The sequence below is a fragment of the Metopolophium dirhodum genome, chromosome 7 (genome assembly GCF_019925205.1).
Source record: "Metopolophium dirhodum isolate CAU chromosome 7, ASM1992520v1, whole genome shotgun sequence".
Classification (NCBI taxonomy): Eukaryota; Metazoa; Arthropoda; class Insecta; order Hemiptera; family Aphididae; genus Metopolophium; species Metopolophium dirhodum.
The window spans coordinates 14,994,808-15,013,712 of NC_083566.1; the positions used below are offsets into that span (position 1 = coordinate 14,994,808).

The window sequence follows — 18,905 nt, forward strand, 5'->3', positions numbered from 1 at the left end:
ATCATCAAATATACTTGGTAAAATCATAGGCTGACTGACCGTTTTCGCTCAGAATCGTTTTTCTTATACAATGATATTATATCATTGAATTCAAATTTAACACCATCCATTACAGTGACCCACTTGTAACCTACTGTACAGCAGAGCGACATCCACTTATCCACCTTTTTTAAATTTTTTGTTTCTTTTTTGCTCTTCAGATTTTCTTTTTGTTGCTTCCATAAATATCCCACTAAACCATTCTTGTTCTTTGGTTTTGTATGTGTCTTTCATGCGGCATTCATTTTGGTTTAAGGGGTATGCATACTTACCGTTTTTAAGGAGTTGAATATAGGCAATTTTCTATTTGTTTGTATGGGGGTCGTGTAAATGTCCGTAGTAAGTGATCATTAGTGTGAGTGACTGTGTAAATAAATAGCGAAGCGCACCCGCACATGTCAGTAACACAGCATTTTACACACTATATTACAAATGTGAATTTTAGTGAAACACTGAAACTTAGTTTCGCATTTCCAATAATATAGCTTACTGAGTGACATTACAGTATGAACACCTATTATACAAATTGAAGAGAAGAAGTTTATATAGGCTTGAATAGGAGTCGATTTTCGATATTTTATTTTCAAAGTTCAATATGAAATTTGTGATATTTTACTTTTTCAATTTGAATTATTGAGTTTAGTAATTAAAATATTTAAAATTGACTTTTAAACAGACATAAATTAACTTCTCTTCTACAATATTGATAATATACTCTCGGTGTATTTACTCTCAAACCGCTCAATAAACCATATTATTGGAAATACAAAAGTATATTTTCATAGAATTGTTCAATGCTATTCATACCCTTTAATAAATTTTTTTACAATTAGGTATGTATGAATAAAATAATTTATATTGCTCTATATCGGTCAAAAAGACCAGGACATGACAAACGACAAATAAAAACTTTTTTTAATTTAATTCATTCCAATTTTGATTTCAACAGTTGAACAGTGTACGCTGAACAAGTATGAAACAACTCATTTCCATCTCCATATCAAAAGTTGATATTTTATTTATTGAATGTTTAGTTTAATACATTTTGTATAAAAATTGTAAAACATAGCTATACAGAAAACACTATATTTTGTAGTACATCAACTTAAATAACAAAAAAAAAAAAAAAATATTTATATAATTTTATATTGACCAATAATGTACAACTATTATTAAAAAACAATAAATTGTACAACTATAGTCTATGCATTTGTTAACATAATTTTTCATAAAAGTTTACGTAATTTACCTAAATTTTATACAAACAATTATTATAGTTTAATCCAGTATTCATTAAATGTACACTGTATGCTTTCGTGAGTATTTTGTGACAATAACAACACTTAATGTAACATCATTATTTTAAAATATATATTGATTTTTTTTATAAATAAAATAAGACATAGTAAATAATAATATTCACAAAGTAGTAGATAATTTCTGAATGTTGTTCTTTATGGTGTTTTTCCGTTTGTATGCTAAAATGTTATTACTAAAAAATATAAATGTATTCACAATACAACGCGTTTTAGCCACACCTCTATAGACATAGAGGCGTTCTACCAAATAACATTTACCATATAACAAATAAAATAAACTGGACATTGTTCACCTGAAACAATAGACTGGCATGAGATGATTAAGACTAATCTCAAACAGAGGTAGAAAAAAATATTTTAAAGTAGGCAAGCACAATTAAGTTCGAGATTTCAGTCAGAGAGTCATGACTCCAAACATGAATTGTATCATGGTTTGTATAATCAATGATTGTACTAATAAAGATGATTACAATACTAACTTGTAGTATTTTAGTGGACTCAAGGTTAACCTAAATAGATTTATAGGTATTTATACCTAAATTGATTTCAAATATATTATAGTTTATATCACATAATTATACGTATGTATCCCATAGATCATTTTTAATTATAAGTTATAAAACACCAGTGAACAACTAATAAAAAAAACAATTGTATGACAATTTTTTTATATAAATAAATAATTAAGAAAACCTTTATGATATATGGTATATCGGCTTTTTATATTTATTAAAACCACCATCTAAAAATGTAATTTTATTCTGTTCAAATTGAAATGGATGATTCATTAAAAACACAAAGCCAAAGATAATATTAATTAGTATGCTATACAATGTATACACGTAAACAGGTTTGTACTATTTTTATTTTTTAAAACAACTAATAAAAAAAAAACTAAGTATTCATATTGTCCATTTTTTTAAAATTATTGTTTTTCAATCAAATTATGAAACATTTCCAAACACCCTGTAAACATACTACCATTGGTAACCATCTATAATCAATGATATTACATACAATTTTGTATCAAATTGATAAACTCTATACCTACGCATTGCCTTCCATTCGTTCTTCTGCCCTTGTACGCATCCTATGTATGAACGCCTTGCCTTTGTTCTTTCTGAAGTTCTCGTACGGATCATTCAAACTGATTCCCACACCCTTATATTGATCAGTCCTATCTCGGACCTAATTTATAGTGACGACCAACACAAAGCCATAGGTCAATATAATTTTATACAATATAAAGTAGTGATTTGTTAATAACAATAAAAAAATATAATAAAATATTTACTACAAGACATTTTTCAATCATCGTTTTACTTACGTCACCACTGCTAATTGGTGTGTCGATACCTTGCTCCTTTGAACCCAATCCAGCACCACCCCAACCCATTTTTTTCAGAAGCTGATGACCTTTATTTGACTCGTCCAATCGTTCTTGGGCAGTTTTACCAAAACTAGTTCTAAAATAATTTAAATAAATATTTTACAAATTTGATTTAATAATAAAACAATTCATGCAATATTACTTACCCCCCAAATGAAGGCGGTGTAGGACTTCTTTGAGAAGACGGTGGAGAAGGTGATGGTGATCTAGATGGAGAACGTCTTCGACGACCACGGTTAGGTGTTGGTGGAGGACTGTTTTTTTTATTTATAATTCGTCTGGTTGGACTACGTGGTTTTGGGCTTCGACTACGACTAAAGTAATAAAAACAAACGACAAAATAATTTATGGTTTTTTGTTTAAATTAATTCATCCAACCTTCTGTAACGCTTTTTTCGAACTGGTGATTTATCTTTCAGTGAAGGTAACATAATTGGAGATGGAGACTTTGATCTTTCTCTTATATTATCAGCAATATCATCTTCTTTTTGTTTTTTTGCAGAATGTTTGGCTTTGTAGTATTCATATAAACCAAGTTTTTCCCAACCATCACTAATACAAAAATCATTAGTCAAATAATTATATTAAACTTTTATACACAAATATTTACCTATCACGTGGAGCAAAATGCCCAGGGGGCATGTAAAAGGCTTTGACTGCATCTAACAGACGATCTGTAGGTGGAGCAGGTGGTGGTAATCTGATTGTATCTGGATCTAAAGGTTTATAATTGCTATCTTCCAACTGAATGAAATACCATCATTGTATAAGTACAATAAAATTTAATACATACACAAAAATATATAACATATAAATATACTATATTTATTAATTTTTAACAAACTTTAACTAATGGCACCATAAGGCCAGCTGGAAGTTCATAGTATGGCAGTGAAGGAAGCAAATCATCCGGTGTAATATCTGGCTGAATTGGTGGTAAAGGAAAGTTGTTTTGTATAAAATTTGGAGGTGGCCGGCTCAGATCAGGTAATTCCATTGAAGCTTGAGTCATAATATTTTTACGTCAGTATACAGTGATGAAAATTATTTTGCTTATATACTTACGTGGAGGTTGTAAGTGTATATTGGGTGGTGGTTGGTTAAATGGTGGTGGAGGTCTATTATACATAGAGGGAGGTTGTTGCATACAATTTTGTAAAGGCTGTCCATAATGATCATCTTGCTGATATCCATTATCTGTTTGGTGCGGATAATTTTGTTGGTCTGCTTGCATGTACCCAGCCATGTTACTCTGGTATGAAGGAGGAGAAGGTAAACGGCCTTCATTAAAATGCTGTCGATTTGTGTCGTCTAAACAAAAAAACAAAAGAGAAATGGTTCTAAAGGGGAAATATTACAAAATTAAGAGAATATGTACACAAGGTTTCCATTAAAATAATGTTTATATAATATATATATTATATATAAATACATTTACTACTTTCATAAGGAGTTATGAAACAAATCTCAACAAGAACATAGCCTATAGCACTTTTGAGTAAACGGTAAAAAGAAAACATATTACAGGTTCAATCACATGTTACAATGATGTTGAATTAGTTCATTAAAATTATAAAGTCATGTGTCACAATAAATAAATAAATACCATTTTCTGAAGAATAATCTAAATGATAGTTTCTAGTTCCTACAATACATTAAACTTTATTAAACGACAAAAACATATCAATAATTATAACCTGATAAATATAAAACAATAATATTTTTACTAGAATGAAATGAAAGAATTAAAAATGAATAATCAATAAATGTTCAATTCAAATATTTTATATATAACCTTAACAGAAAAATCAATTCAATAATATACCTACATTTACAAAAAATATTGAGATAATTTTTAAATATGAGAATTTAACTATTCATACAATATAATTCTTTAAAAATTAATATTTAATAAAATTGAGTTATCTTAAATACAACAAACGATGAACAAAATTAGCTATCATTAAAAATAAAATTATGGAAAAAAATATCAAGCTTAACACAAAAATACAAAATTGTATTTATACTATAAAATAAAAATTACCAAACACATACAAAAACATGTGTCACAAAAATATATAAAAATAATTAATGAGAAATTAACTTAGAAGCAAAGAACTAATAACTCAAACATATATATACATTATATATAGATAAAATAATATATATTATGTATATTTGTTTATCATTAAATAACAATGCAATCAATATACAAACATGTCCAATATAATTAAAATGTTTAACAATAGGCACTATAGGTAAGTATTGTGAGAAAAAACTAAAAAGTGAATATTATTTACAATAATCCTGATAATACTAATCAATTAATTTGCATTATTATTTTAATTGAGATAATTTCTGAAAATAGTATAAAATTAAATTAAAGTTCCTCAGAGGTATTTAAAGTTTGTTGTATTATATAAAAAAATGAAGCTAAAAAAATATATATATTTTTTATTGTTAGATTTATAATTACTAAAACAAATTAATGAGTTATTAAGAAAGTTAATCATTTTTAACTACTACACACTTTAAATTTAAAACTATTCATAATCTACAGTTACGTATATATTTTTAAAAAAATGATCTTAATTAACTTGTAAAGGATAAATGAAAGATTAAATATTGAGTTTTTAAATATATATATAGTTTTGAAACCTTGTGTTTAAACATAAACTTTTATGATAAATAATATTTGAACTTTTATTTTGCATAAAATGTGTAAAATGTCCATTTTTAAATCAGATGTGCGCTTACCTTGAGCTGGAGGAATTGAAAGAGGAGTTACCCTTTGTTTTTGTTGTTCTAGCGAACGTTTTTGGTTTTCTATACTCTAAAATAATCGAATTCCCAATAAAAAATGACTTATGAAAGAAAGGTTGAATATAATATTATACAAATAATTAATATAAATATACATGTAAATATAAATATATACATACAAAAAGTATTCATGTATAGGCATTAAAAAATTTAATTTAATATGGTCATGTTGAACTAATTTAGGATAAAAAAAAATAAAATTCTCATACATCCAACGAATAGTTTTGCAAATACTTTTAACAAAAGCTAAAACGCATTTTTTAAATGTTTCGATGGTTTAATGTCAACTAAGAATTGGATTGTTAATTTATTATCCCTACATCAGTGACTTTTTAAGCACTTAATGTTTAAAGTGAACCAGGTATAAGTCTTTATAAGATATTGTCTTTTTAATAATTATTGTATTACCTGAATCTGATTGTTACAATGTGCTAGAAATGATTGATGTTGGCTACGGTAATTTTGTAATGTATTGTTCATAATCATATTGAGTTGATTGACAGCATCCCTATACTTTTCTAATAGGTTGCTTTTATATTCTGCCATTGATCTATCAGGATTTTTCAATCGCTCCATTATAGTTTCAGGGAAATAATGATTTTTTGTTTCCCACAAAGATAGCAGCTATTAATTTCAAAACCAAATTTAAATAATATTTAAAATTATCAAATTATGTGATAATAGGTATTAATCTTACTTTGCTTAGTTTAGATTTTTGATCTTCATTTGCCCTCATCATTGCTGAACAAAACATTGGTACAATGATCGATTCAAGCGAAGTTTTCAGTATCTTTTCTGACTTACGAATACTAAAGAGAACAGTTAAAAAAAGAAATTGTAAGTATTTATTATTAATCATAATAACTACTAAGAATTAATCATCTTACCAATGATGAACGGTGTCGTTTACTAAATATATTAAATGCAACTGTTTTGAAAATTCTGCATTCAGGTCCATCACTCTGTACCAAAGAACAGTATTTATAGTATATAAATATATTATTGATAACAGGTTAATAATAATGGTATATTAATATGTCACTCACTCCATAAGTAAATATTGGGTGATTACATCAACTTTTCGTTCACTAGCTGTTTGTTTCATAATCCATGATTTACCATTAGCTATTGCATCTTTAGTACATCCTTTAATAATTGGTTCAAGCACAGATGACAACTCAACTAGTGATAAATCATTAGCTGCGGCTTCAGAATTAATATATTCTCGCTGTTCAGATAGTATTTTATCTTCAGTAGCCACTTGTTGCTGCTGGGCCAATATCTATTAACATCGATTAATACTGAAATATTACTCAAGAATCTTTTATTTTATTTCTTACCATTAGTTGTGAGTTAAAATTTTTCTCTGCCTGAGCAATTTGTTGTTGCAGATTGGCTTGTTGAGCATTCAGGGATTCTGTGGTAACTACTGATGACTGACAATCATTTGTTTGGTTTAAATTTAACCATTGCGTTGCTGCGGCTGCCATGTTCAATTGCTGTGTACTAACTGAATTATTTGCAACTGCGGCTTGAGCTATTTCTCTGACACTGTTCTGATTTAATACTAAATAATTTCATAAAACAATTAGTTTAAAACTTTAGAGTACAAAATAATGACAGTTCTAAATTGATGAATAGGGTTAACAAAACACTATAACTTTAATTATAGTAATAAAATCCACAAAGATGACACCTTAATAATGAATTACTAGCTATAACACAATAACAAATGAAATGTAAACAAACGTCATTTAAAAACAGTGTCTCTTTTTGTGTTTGGGTATTGACTTTTAAAATTCAAAAAGAAAAAAAATAGATTGGACAAACTGCTTGTGTCAATAGTGCCTACAACTAGTAATAGCTTGTCGGGGAGTCTTCAAACACCACTCACTCGATTGTTCCGTGGAGACTTTACGCAAGTAGTAGTCAAAATGACGACCACCGAACAGAAATTCAAACTTTGGGTTATCCTTCTGTTTGGTTTTGGTCATCTGTTCAAAGTCGGGTCCGTTGCGTGCGACAAACACTGCCAACTTGTCGATGATCGTGCGCAATTCGTGATCTACGGAAATAATAAAACGACAAAAAATGAAACAGCGTCGCCCTGATTTCAAATATCGCCATCTGACGAGATTTTACCTTCCGGAGGTTGAGGTACGTCCATTATTGGCGAGCTGACCGAAAATCGTCACGCAAGTGGTGGCGCGTTAAGAAGAATCAACAAAAAACGAAGCGGCGATTTCGCATCGTCGATTGCGTGGTTCTAATGCGAGTACCTCCTTCGTCGTAGTCGACAGTGAGAAATTCTCGTCTATAGTTCGATTACTCGATTCACCCACTTCGCCGCTCGGAAGTCGGAACTCCAGACCAGTGTATATTTTCTATGCTCCAGACCGGCAGACTCTATAGTCTATACTCTATACTCTTTAGTCGGGGACGCTGTTTGTTTACAAAATTAATTTTCATGGGATTGGGGAAGCGTTTCCCCCTACCACCTATACGGCTTTAACATCCAAGAACATAAATGACGGGAATCGCTGTCGGGAATCGCGATAAATATTGCGGATCACAGCGTAGCCAACCGCCGGTTATCGGTAAGTGGTATGGTTTCAGTGTTAGTAACCAAGGCGCGTCCCATCCACGACCACGACTCACGAGGCGCGTTCTGGTGATAACAGATCGACGCGATGTTTACATTACTTTTTCTGTTTCTTTTGACTTTCGTCTTTCGTCGAACTACTTCAAGTTTCGACTTCCCTTCAGAATTTCGTCACCGGGAGGACTTCGCACTACGCAGCCACAAAGTCTGCGATAGGTATCAATTCTCCGATCCCCTTTTCAACGTCCAAGAAAGGTAAGTATCTCAAAAACTGTCCACCGCCGTACCCTGATTGCCGCGTTTTGTTTTAGATGAAAGACTTGATTAAAGTAAGTTGGGCCGACGAGGTCGAGGACCACTTGGAGAAAACGACGCTGCCGCAGTCAAAGACCGAGCAGGTAGGTAATAACCGGATAATAACAGAATACCGGTGGAACAAAGACGACAAGAAGGAAAAGGTGGTCCGCACCTACAAGATCGAAAAACGGCTGGTGTCCAAATCGATAGCAGAACGGAAGACGTGGCCCAAATTCGGTGACTCGCGCAACGATAAGGCTGGACCAAATATCGCGACGACCATACCCGCTGAAGAGATACAGATGCAGTTCTTGTCTGGCAAGGACGGAGACAAAGCAGAAGAGAACCCATTGGACAAGCTCAAGAATGTAAACATGAACATCAAGTGTCGTACCTGCGGCGGCGAACATTGGTCTTTCTCGTGTCATCTTAAGGGCACCGGGTTAGTTGTTGAGGACAAAAAATTAGTGCAAGAAAAGGTGTCCGAACCGGAAAAGAATACCGGAACCAACAGGTTAGATGATTTGGATTTGTCCATTGTAATTTTGTTATCTATTGTCTTAACATTCTACTGTTGTTTAGGCCTTACATCCCACCTTCGGCCCGAGAAGGAGCTACAAATACCGCTGGAAAACGAGATCCATACGCCCGTGGTTACGACGAGGTACCAGCTATTCGTATTGAGAATCTTTCAGAGAGCACGTCAGAAGCAGATTTGAGTGAACTGGTCAATAAGTTTGGGCAGATTGCTCGAATTTTCTTGGCTTCTAACAAGGTTACAGGCGCATGTAAAGGCTATGCATTTGTGAATTTCAAATCTAGAATAGATGCTGAACGAGCCATCAAGGGCTTACATGGTTATGGATATGATCATTTAATATTGAATGTTGGTTGGTCAACTAATAACTATAAAGCTGCGTAAAATTTAAATAAATGTAATCAATGGATTTTCAAAATATTTAATTGTTGTATAATATTATAATAATAATTTAAGAAATCCTGTCAGTTATTTTGTTGTTGTTTGACCACAAATTATATACTTTTCACAATAAATTATTATTTGTCTACAATTTACAACAAAATATATACTGGCAATTACAATTTTATGTTTGATATTTTACCATATATTTTTTTCGGCATCAATAAAATAATAAAACATTAGCAAATCTCTTCGCTCATATTCTAATTCTAAATATTTGAATATTTAATTTTATTCATGCCTACTATGTTGTGCCAAACTTATAATTTTCCTGACTGTATCATACATTTTACCTACGTGGCTACAATAATAATTGTTTAAAATTATTTTAATAAACAGTGGTTATTTTTTATCAGTAGGGATTTAATAACCATCTTTAAAGCACTTCAAAACTTATAAATAGACTGTCAAGTATAGTAACTGAAGTAAAAAATAAATCAGGGAACCAACTCTGCTGTATGGGTAGTAAGTGAAATTTACCCTATAATGGATATATTAAATCATTGTAAACAATAAAATAATCAATTTTTTAGAGGGGATGTTCTATCAAATGATATTGGTAAGTTTATTTTATTATTTTATATTTGTATTGAATTTATAGTAATTAATTGTACTATATTTTGTAGTAAGGCGGGATGAGTTAATTTTTATGTTCAATGAAAACATTGGGCTTATCATATTAGTTCTAAGGATATTTTATTATTATATATTTATATTACTATTTAGCATTGAAATATACTGTAATACGGTAGCCGGTAGGTTAACTAATTGTATTCAAAAACTAATGGCATAATATAATATATAAAAATTACTAAAATATTACTGGCTGTATTAGCTAGAACCGTGTGAAGTATAAATAGCTTAAAATTAATCTTAATATTTTGAATATTTTAGTGTGAATAGCAAATAATAATATAAGCAATAACCAAGTATCAAATCCCTAAAAACAATGGTTTTTCAAATTAAAACAAACTAACAAAAATAGTTATTTTTTGATTAAATATCCAATTGCATCAAAATTTAATATAAAACATGCATTTGTACTTATGAGATTTTAGATAACTAAGAAAAAATTTTAAGGAACCTAGTATTAAATAGTGAATAGAAAAATAGAAAACACTATACATTTTAACTTCAATATAATTTGAAAATTTTCATGATATTGACAAATGTTAAAATTAAAATTTCAAACATTTATAAAAGAAAATTGTGTCTGCATTTTTAAATTGTTATGAGAACAACTTAAGAGAGATCTTGTATCAAATTTTTAAGCATTTCGACCATCTAAAAAACTTTTATCAACACTTTAAAACAAATATTTAGAAAATGATCAATAAATCTAGTTCGCTTTATAGACGTCATTGAAACGACTACTAATTTACTCTAAATTCCTAGTACCATAGTTGTGCTCTTGCTGCCCCAGAATAGTTCAATTCAATTTGTAGGGGCTGATCAGGTTCAACTTTTCAAGATGGGACACGTATAATACTGTAACACATCGCTAAAATAAATTACTAACAGCCCTAAATTATTGTTAGTAATAATTAATATTGTTTTTAGTAAGGAACATTTATAGAAATTAAGATGACGTGTTGAATTATTTTAAACGTCTTATGCAACAATTGCTAATATATATAATGTTGATTATTATTTTGAATTCAGTTATAGTTTGTTGTTAATAAATAATTTTGTTTACAAATTCTATTGCAATAGGACTTCATAATGTCTGTATGAACCAAATAAATAACTTAAAAACACATAAAGATTTAAATGTTTTTCCATTCTTTTATTTACATTAATGGAATCGTAAAAATATATTTTAACAATAAAATAAAAACAAATCAATGAAAATACATTCTTAAATTTTGAATTTGCATAAATGAATATAGTACATTTAGTGAACACATAGTACAATAATCATTTTAACATAGTATATTAAATTTGTTTTATTTTTTATAACATTGTCATAAATTAAATGCGTTTATAATAAAATATTTTTTTTATCAACTAAAATATTTTTAAAAAAAAACTTAATCAGTCAAAATGTATAATATTTTATGTTTTAAATATTAAATTTAAAAATTAGAAGACAAACATTTTTACCAAAATTATTCAATAAAAGTAATAGTTTAATACAATTAAAAATAAATAAATAATAGTTAATTTTTCAAGATTATTGAAATTAAAAAAAAATAGAATTTTAAAAGTTCATAAAACTATTCTAATGGTCTATAACTTAAATCACAGTATATTGGCAATGGAACATTAGTCAAACCTTATAGAGTAAGTATTAGCAGTCTATGAAAGCAGGAATTTCCCAAATGGTATGTTTATTCTGAGCCAGTTTTGGACGGCCAATACCAGAAAACTTGCTACTATTTATTTTCAAAACCAAATCTGTGTTATTAGCTATATCCTCTAATATTCGCCTGGCTGCTATGCCAATAAAATTCACCTCCCTCAAACTCATAATAGAATTTCTTCTTCTTCTTGAAAGCTCAGTTAGACTGAAACATAATTTTAATTAATGTAAGAAATAACATATTTTTTAATAATATCAAGCTATTCAAATTTCTCACTTTAACAGTCTAGGAGTATCAATATTGTAACATCGATTAATGGACAACACTTTTAATTCATGGTTTTTCTCTAATATTTTGTCCACACTACTTGCAGTAATAGCAAGGCTATCACTAATATCCAATTCAATTAGTTTCGTACAACGGCTACTCAACCTTGACAAATCTGAAATGTTTTCAATATAAATCAAAAATTGCTTATAAAACCAATAAAATTTACAAAAAAAAACAATTTAATTTATTCATTTTAACAGTTTGGAAACATTAAAACTTTCCACTAATAACATACCAAAATCTGCTAACTGTTTCAAAAATCCACTAATATTAAGGCATTTTATATTTGGGATCATATTTGCCATCAGATAATGTAAATTGTCATCTTCCAATTTAGCCCAAGACACATTCAATTCTTCCAAACTGAAATATTAGCAAACAAAAATTATACTGGAAAAAAATTGGAGGGGATAGGTTCAATTCATTTGTAATATTTTAAGAAAATATAAAATTATTCTTGAGATGGCCATAATTGAAACTTTACTGAAGTGAACTGAATACAAGAAAATTTTACCCAACAGCACACACTAGAACTTTCTATATTAACTACTAACCATTACTACAAAACAATTGTTTTTAGGCATAAATATATTGCACAAGTCTTGTTTATGGCAATTTGCAACTATATCTACCACAACCACCATGGTTGGTATTTAAGGTGGGTTGGTCTGGTATTGTATAATAATAAATAGTATGGTTTTTATCAATACTAATTACAATCAGATCTATAGAATATTTTATTATATTGAGTTTCATCCACTTTAAACATCATAGACAATAAAGGAATGGATAGGACATTCCTACAGTAAATGCATGTGTTCTGTGATGAGAATAGCAGCCAACCGACATAAATGTCTAATACAACTACTGAGGTTAGGTTAGGTACCATTATAATTATTATGTAAAAATGTAACTGCTGTCTTATCTACTTCTTTATTACCTGCGAGTTGTGACAAACACCTACAATAGTAGTCTATAAATTAAGTGCATTTTCTGGCTTTACTGTAGCAGTTTTCAGGTGGAAGTCTTCTATAATTATAAGTAGGGACCGGATTTATATGCAAGTGCATATACATAATGGAATAAGCTTTTTTGAAATCTGATGAAAATTGTCTCCAATTTAGATCATTCTAATTAAAATAACATGAATTGTATTTTGTATATTTCGAAGTTTTTACCTATTAAATGCTGATTTGTGGTTTTATAGTGCATATTATTATTTATAGCACATATATTTGTTTTTCATCGTATTTTCACATTCATACCCACATAATATCTATAATATTTTACAACCCGACTTTATTCTTAAAAATAAGATGACATACTCAAATGCAACATATATATGTATATATTATTATTATATTAATATAGATAAATTTGTTGTTCATATAATAGAGTTCAAGTGTTCAACGGAAGTCGATCAGGGCTAATATTTTATAGATTGAAGATTAAGAATGTTAAATGGCGAAGCACTTAATGAAGATGGCGATATACTTTTAAAACCTTTTTTATTACTTCATTAAAAAATACTTATTTTTTACATAATTTTAAATAAAATATTTTCGATTCAATTTTAAGTGCATATTGCAGCATTTTTAGAAGCATATTTTGAGGACTATCTGTGCATATAAATCCGGTCCCTTATAAGCTTACAAGTCTTTAAACAACTAAACAGCATATTAAATATGAGAACAGACATAAAATTTAAAATAATATTTTGTATCACTAATTATTTTACCCAAAAACATCAAACAGATAATATATTTACTTTTGGAGAGACATTATACATTCCAAGCTATTGCGGTCAAGACCAACTGTTGAAGCTAAGTTAAGTACTTTTAAATTGGTATTGTGTCCAATGTACTGGCAACATAAAAAATCTACTGTACAGTTTTCCAAACTCAGTTTTATCAAATTAGAACATTGCCTTAATAATGAACGTAGCACTTAAAAAAAAAAAATATATATATATATATATTGAATTTTATAAATTGTTTGTTAATATTTATTACTTACTAGTATAATGCATAAATACAAAACTCAAATCTAAGTATTGCAACTTGGGGAATGGTGTTTTACATAAACCCTGGTTTCCAAAAATATAAAACTGAAATACAGTTGAAATTACATTAGTAATCATAGTAAAAGTACAAAATGGATAATTTACTTACATTTGAATGAGAAGCAGAAAAGTATTTGATATTACGGGCAAGAATATTATCTAAAGTCTCGACACTCATACGGCGAGACGGTATGTTTAAATATTGCCATAAAGTTTCATCATATGCAATACGTCGCCATTGATGGCATACAAGTGCACATTTTAGTAAAGTACGCTTGTCCATCATTTTAAATATCTTTAATACTATTTCTTCTGGTAATGTATCAAAATTGTCTGTAAGCAAATATTAGATAATTTAATAATTAACATATAAAACAACATTTTTAAATTAAACTTTGACTTACCATTATTCATTAGACACTTTTTTTGCTTACGTTTATACACATAAGTATTCAAGCCATAACCCATAGGCCATATCTAAATAAACAAAATACATAATTAATTAACATATTATGTAATAATTTTATCATAATATATGTATAGTAATTTGTAAGCTTTTTAAAATATTAAACAAAAACTTTAAAATACAAATTTCAGTTTTAAGATATATAAAACTGAAATATCAACAATACATTTAAAGCTAGAGCCTTTTGTTCTGCACATTATGTATCCCAATCAAAACCTATTGTTTTGTTTTCAAATATAAATTTAAAAAGGTAAAATGTTATTACTTACTATTATAAAAGAAAAGAAAATAAGTCGCTTGAATACTAATTCCCTCATAAAAGAAATATTGAGTTAAAAAAAAACTAAGAAAAAATTCTGATGGCTAATTTTAGAAAATTAAATTTAAACGAACCAATGAAAATTTCAGTACAGTACCTAGGTAATACTTCATAAATGAACAATTCACACAACATAATCAAAATTTGCTTTCATTTCAATTTTGATTTTTACCTCAATAATCATGAGAAAGATTGACTAATTTAAAAAAATTATAACTGTCTAGACGTACTGTAGTACAGACTAGTGGATTTCAACAAGTGGATTTAAGTTATTATTAAAGTTAATAAAATTATTTTTCAGAAAGAAACCTATCAAACCTTTACTACCATATGCTATCCACCATATTAACCTGAAACTTTATCTCATTTTAAAAAAATTATAATTGTATATTTTTTTTTTTTTTGGATTAAAATTAAACTTAAGTACCTACCTATTACTTTAAGGGACGTTCTTACAATGTCCGGTAAACTGTCAGTATTAGACATTGTAGGAACGGCCGTTAGACATATAAAGTTGAACACATTTAAAAAATATATAACTTGATTATAATACCTTAAATTGATTCAAAACTTCAAAAATCTCCTGAACACCAAACCCATCATTATTATATTTTCATTTGTGCCAACCATAATATAATGCAGCCGGTCAAGACAGCAATATAATTCTTAAAGACTGACTAAAAAAAATAATATTTATTACCTACCTTGGTATCAGGATACAAGTAACGACTGCGTTTGGAGCCTCTGAAGTTTTCCAAACTATTAACACCTAAGTCTTTACAGCTCTCCAAGTAACTTGATGAACTTGTACCATCAATCCTATAACAATTAATACGATTATTAAATGGCATTACTCACTCACAAATATCCATCAGATACTTACACGTCCTTTTTGTTTAAGGTCGATTCTCGTGAGTCCTCCATCCCTGAACAGGATATTAAAGTCGTCAAGTTAACAGTTTGCTTACCCGGCACGAATCGATCTTTGAATTTCTGTTTCGTCGTGATGAAATCGTATTCAGAAACTTAACGACGTGTGTATTTATGCCAACGCGGCAACGCAACAAACTGATCCCAGAATTCAGAATTCAGTACTCAGCCATCGACCATTTCCACCATTTAACTTATTAGTTATTACTATTCAACCCGCTAATAAGTAAATAAGTAATCACTAATGACCACCTAACAATAAAAAGGCGGTTCATTACAATACTTATTATTTACCTAAGTACATAACCTATAAGAATGTAGTCATGGAAAAGAAACGATATATTGAAAACATAGACCCACGATGTAGAGTTTGTAGAGAAGAGAAGGTGATAACACTCCATGAAAAAAGTGGCACAATTTTTGACGGCACAAATTTAGTTAACATGAATACCGCTAGGCACCGCCACACTACTTGAAGGCCGGTTATATTATAATTATTTGCTATTATTATATACACCATATTAATGTAAAGTATAAATATAGTCACGAATTCAATAAAATAAACATAAAGAGGAATACTTCCAGTCATAACAAATAGTATTTAAAATATAAATCCCTTCCCAATATTGTTCCAAATTTAAAATTTAATAATTATTTTGTAGTTAAAAATGTATAAAATGTTCAACTTTATTACTAAGGATTGAAAATTTAAAACAAGGCTCCACGTAAATAGGTTATATACAAATTACTTTATTCACAACAATATCATCAAATATACTTGGTAATATCATAGGCTGACTGACCGTTTTCGTTCAGAATCGTTTTTCTTATACAATGATATTATATCATTGAATTCAAATTTAACACCATCCATAACATCGACCTACTAGTAACCTACTGTAAAGCAGAGCGACATCCACTTACCCACCTTTTTTATTATGATTGTTTCATACTTTATACAATATTATATTTATTATAATCATTTTAGATTCTGAGCAGAGCGATGAATGTACTGGTTATACAATGATGTGTGTTTTTTTTTATTTATTAAATTTTTATTTTTGTGTCTGTAATCATATTTTAGGACAGTAAAAATGCTTAGATTTTTTTCAACAGTATCTTTTCTGATAGGAAAGTTAATATAGTTTGTATTTTGGGGAAGTCAAAATTAAAAATAGTAGGAAAAACGAGAATTTTTACACAAAGTCTGTTTTTGAGAAAATCGATTTTGGTTTTTGCTGCAACTCTAAAATAAATGACTGTAGGTACATGCAATTTTGACTGAATATTTATATTAGCATTTTCTATACAGCATACAATTTTGAAAATAATTTGACTCTTTTTGAGCTATTTACGGACATAGTCAGTTTTTAATTTTTTTAGTATTTTTTTCTATAAACATCAATAAAATTTTATTTGTTGGGTAAAAAAGTGTAAAAATTTAATGCAAGGCTCCTGATATATTTTTACAATAGCAGTTGAAAAATATTAAAAATACAGAGGCACAATTTTTTGTTATAAGTATTTAAATTTTGAATTTTGACAAAATGTATCAAATTTAAATTAAATAATTATTTTGTGGTATAAAATTTATAAAATGTTCAACTTTTATAGCTAAGGATTGAAAATTTAAAACAAGGTTCCACGTAAATAGGTTATAGTATCTATAAGCATTTAAAGTTCAAATCTTCACAAAATACGGAAAAAACACGAAAATAAGCAAATTATTTTGAGTTAAGAATTCATAAAAATTTTTCCGTTTAAATCTAAGGTTTGAAAATCTAATACAAAATTCCTTACATAAGTTTGTGGACCTTTATCAAAAAAAATGTCTATAAGAAACTCACATTAAATTTTTATGAACGTTTGAAGTTCATATTTTTACAACATTGGATATTCCCTCGATTTCTCATGTAGCGATTTTGTTATTTTGTAGTAATTCAAAAGCGAATAACTGTAGATACATGAAAATTTAATTGAATTTTTAGATTCTCATTTTCTATACACCATACAATTTTGAAAATATTTTAACTTGTTTTAATAAGCTGTTTACGGACAATTTCAAATTTCAAATTTCAATTTTTTTTTTTATTTTTTTTATGAATATTATAAAAGTTTTATTTGTTGGGTAAAAAAGCGTGAAAATTGAATGCAAGGCTCCTGATATAGTGTTACAATAGTATTTGAAAAATATTAAAAATATAAAGTCTCAAAGGGAAAACGAGGATTTTCAAGGAAAACCAGTTTTTGACAAAATCGATATAGTTTTTTTTTTATTTAAGTCAAAAAATAATAACCATGGATACCTTAAATTTAAACTAAATATTTGTATGACAATTTAACATAGGTACATAATATTCATAATATTTTGCATCTTTTTGTGTGGTTTTAGCTAGCCATGACAAATATTCGATTTTTTAAAGTTTTTTTAAATTATTGTCGTTAAATAATTTTTAAATACCTAAAATATAATAAACGGATACTCATACTCATAATAGTTGTTAGTGGAAATTAAAAAAAAAGTTGAGCGTAATTCCAAAATAATATTTTATGTGCTTAGGAAGTTAGAATTTTGATAATTTCGCTGAAAAATTTGAAAATTATTTTGTATTTAGAAATTCATATTTTTTTATAATTTAAAAAAAAGGTGGACAATGGGGTACCTCCGCTTTGCTGTACAGTAGTTGTAATGGATGTGTTATATTTGAATACAATGATAAACCATTGTATACGAAAAATGTTTCTGAGTGGTTAGCGTTGTCATTTATAATATTATTATTTTTTTATTCGTTGCTATGGTGATAAGCAAAGCGTTAGAAATTAAAATCCCATTTTTAGTGATTTTTCGTAACTTCTCGGAAATTTTTCTCGACGCTTTCTAAAACTACTTGGAATTTTCAATTTTGACCTCCCAAAAGTACCAACTACATTCACTTTTTTTTCAGTAAAGATGCTAATCTCAAAAATCGAAGCATGCTTACTATCCAAAATGTGGCTGACAGAAAAAAAAACACACATCTTTGAAAAACCATTACATTCTTTCGCT

At 28.5% G+C, this 18,905-nt stretch overlaps 3 protein-coding genes across 8 annotated transcripts; 1 reads left to right on the forward strand and 2 right to left on the reverse strand.

The window, feature by feature from the left end:
• Positions 1-1,104: 1,104 nt before the first annotated feature.
• Positions 1,105-8,093, reverse strand: LOC132948383 (calcium homeostasis endoplasmic reticulum protein). 4 transcript variants are annotated; one of them, XM_061018819.1, is made up of 16 exons: positions 7,714-8,093; positions 7,466-7,636; positions 6,912-7,138; positions 6,618-6,853; positions 6,459-6,533; positions 6,269-6,380; positions 5,980-6,195; positions 5,506-5,581; positions 3,814-4,059; positions 3,593-3,750; positions 3,359-3,492; positions 3,127-3,300; positions 2,895-3,062; positions 2,686-2,824; positions 2,410-2,546; positions 1,105-1,651 (listed from the first exon to the last, which is right to left on the reverse strand). In XM_061018819.1, exons 1-16 carry the CDS (start codon positions 7,736-7,738, stop codon positions 1,648-1,650), a joined length of 2,298 nt encoding a protein of 765 aa, XP_060874802.1. In that variant the 5' UTR covers positions 7,739-8,093; the 3' UTR covers positions 1,105-1,647. The 4 variants fall into 4 exon arrangements, with proteins under 4 accessions (XP_060874802.1, XP_060874800.1, XP_060874801.1 ...); XM_061018817.1 differs by having other exon boundaries at positions 1,105-2,324; XM_061018818.1 differs by having other exon boundaries at positions 2,406-2,546.
• Positions 8,094-8,251: 158 nt separating this feature from the next.
• LOC132948384 (eukaryotic translation initiation factor 3 subunit G-like) lies at positions 8,252-9,576 on the forward strand. Its single transcript, XM_061018821.1, has 3 exons — positions 8,252-8,428; positions 8,485-8,984; positions 9,053-9,576. The coding sequence occupies exons 2-3, from the start codon at positions 8,485-8,487 to the stop codon at positions 9,390-9,392; spliced, it is 840 nt and encodes a 279-aa protein (XP_060874804.1). The 5' UTR covers positions 8,252-8,428; the 3' UTR covers positions 9,393-9,576.
• A 1,647-nt stretch (positions 9,577-11,223) lies between these two features.
• On the reverse strand, positions 11,224-16,130 carry LOC132949548 (S-phase kinase-associated protein 2-like). 3 transcript variants are annotated; one of them, XM_061020493.1, is made up of 10 exons: positions 15,944-16,130; positions 15,813-15,905; positions 15,634-15,748; positions 14,549-14,621; positions 14,254-14,477; positions 14,099-14,189; positions 13,851-14,028; positions 12,318-12,445; positions 12,029-12,194; positions 11,224-11,956 (listed from the first exon to the last, which is right to left on the reverse strand). In XM_061020493.1, the coding sequence occupies exons 2-10, from the start codon at positions 15,851-15,853 to the stop codon at positions 11,740-11,742; spliced, it is 1,233 nt and encodes a 410-aa protein (XP_060876476.1). In that variant the 5' UTR covers positions 15,854-15,905; positions 15,944-16,130; the 3' UTR covers positions 11,224-11,739. The 3 variants fall into 3 exon arrangements, with proteins under 3 accessions (XP_060876476.1, XP_060876475.1, XP_060876477.1); XM_061020492.1 differs by having other exon boundaries at positions 15,813-16,129; XM_061020494.1 differs by lacking the exons at positions 15,813-15,905; positions 15,944-16,130 and having other exon boundaries at positions 15,630-15,720.
• Positions 16,131-18,905: the final 2,775 nt, after the last annotated feature.

What these genes read in the sequence shown, in the direction of transcription:
- LOC132949548 (XM_061020493.1), bottom strand. Translation starts at nt 15,853, where the DNA reads ATGGAGGACTCACGAGAATCGACCTTAAACAAAAAGGACGT. An exon ending in TTTCTGCTTCTCATTCAAAT is followed by an intron (nt 14,190 to 14,253) that starts GTAAGTAAATTA and finishes ACTGTATTTCAG; the next exon opens with TTTTATATTTTTGGAAACCA. An exon ending in GATACTCCTAGACTGTTAAA is followed by an intron (nt 11,957 to 12,028) that starts GTGAGAAATTTG and finishes ATTATGTTTCAG; the next exon opens with TCTAACTGAGCTTTCAAGAA.
- LOC132948383 (XM_061018817.1), bottom strand. Translation starts at nt 7,738, where the DNA reads ATGGACGTACCTCAACCTCCGGAAG. An exon ending in AACGACACCGTTCATCATTG is followed by an intron (nt 6,381 to 6,458) that starts GTAAGATGATTA and finishes TGTTCTCTTTAG; the next exon opens with TATTCGTAAGTCAGAAAAGA. An exon ending in TATACACTTACAACCTCCAC is followed by an intron (nt 3,751 to 3,813) that starts GTAAGTATATAA and finishes TTATGACTCAAG; the next exon opens with CTTCAATGGAATTACCTGAT.
- LOC132948384 (XM_061018821.1), top strand. Translation starts at nt 8,485, where the DNA reads ATGAAAGACTTGATTAAAGTAAGTTGGGCCGACGAGGTCGAGGACCAC. An exon ending in AAGAATACCGGAACCAACAG is followed by an intron (nt 8,985 to 9,052) that starts GTTAGATGATTT and finishes ACTGTTGTTTAG; the next exon opens with GCCTTACATCCCACCTTCGG.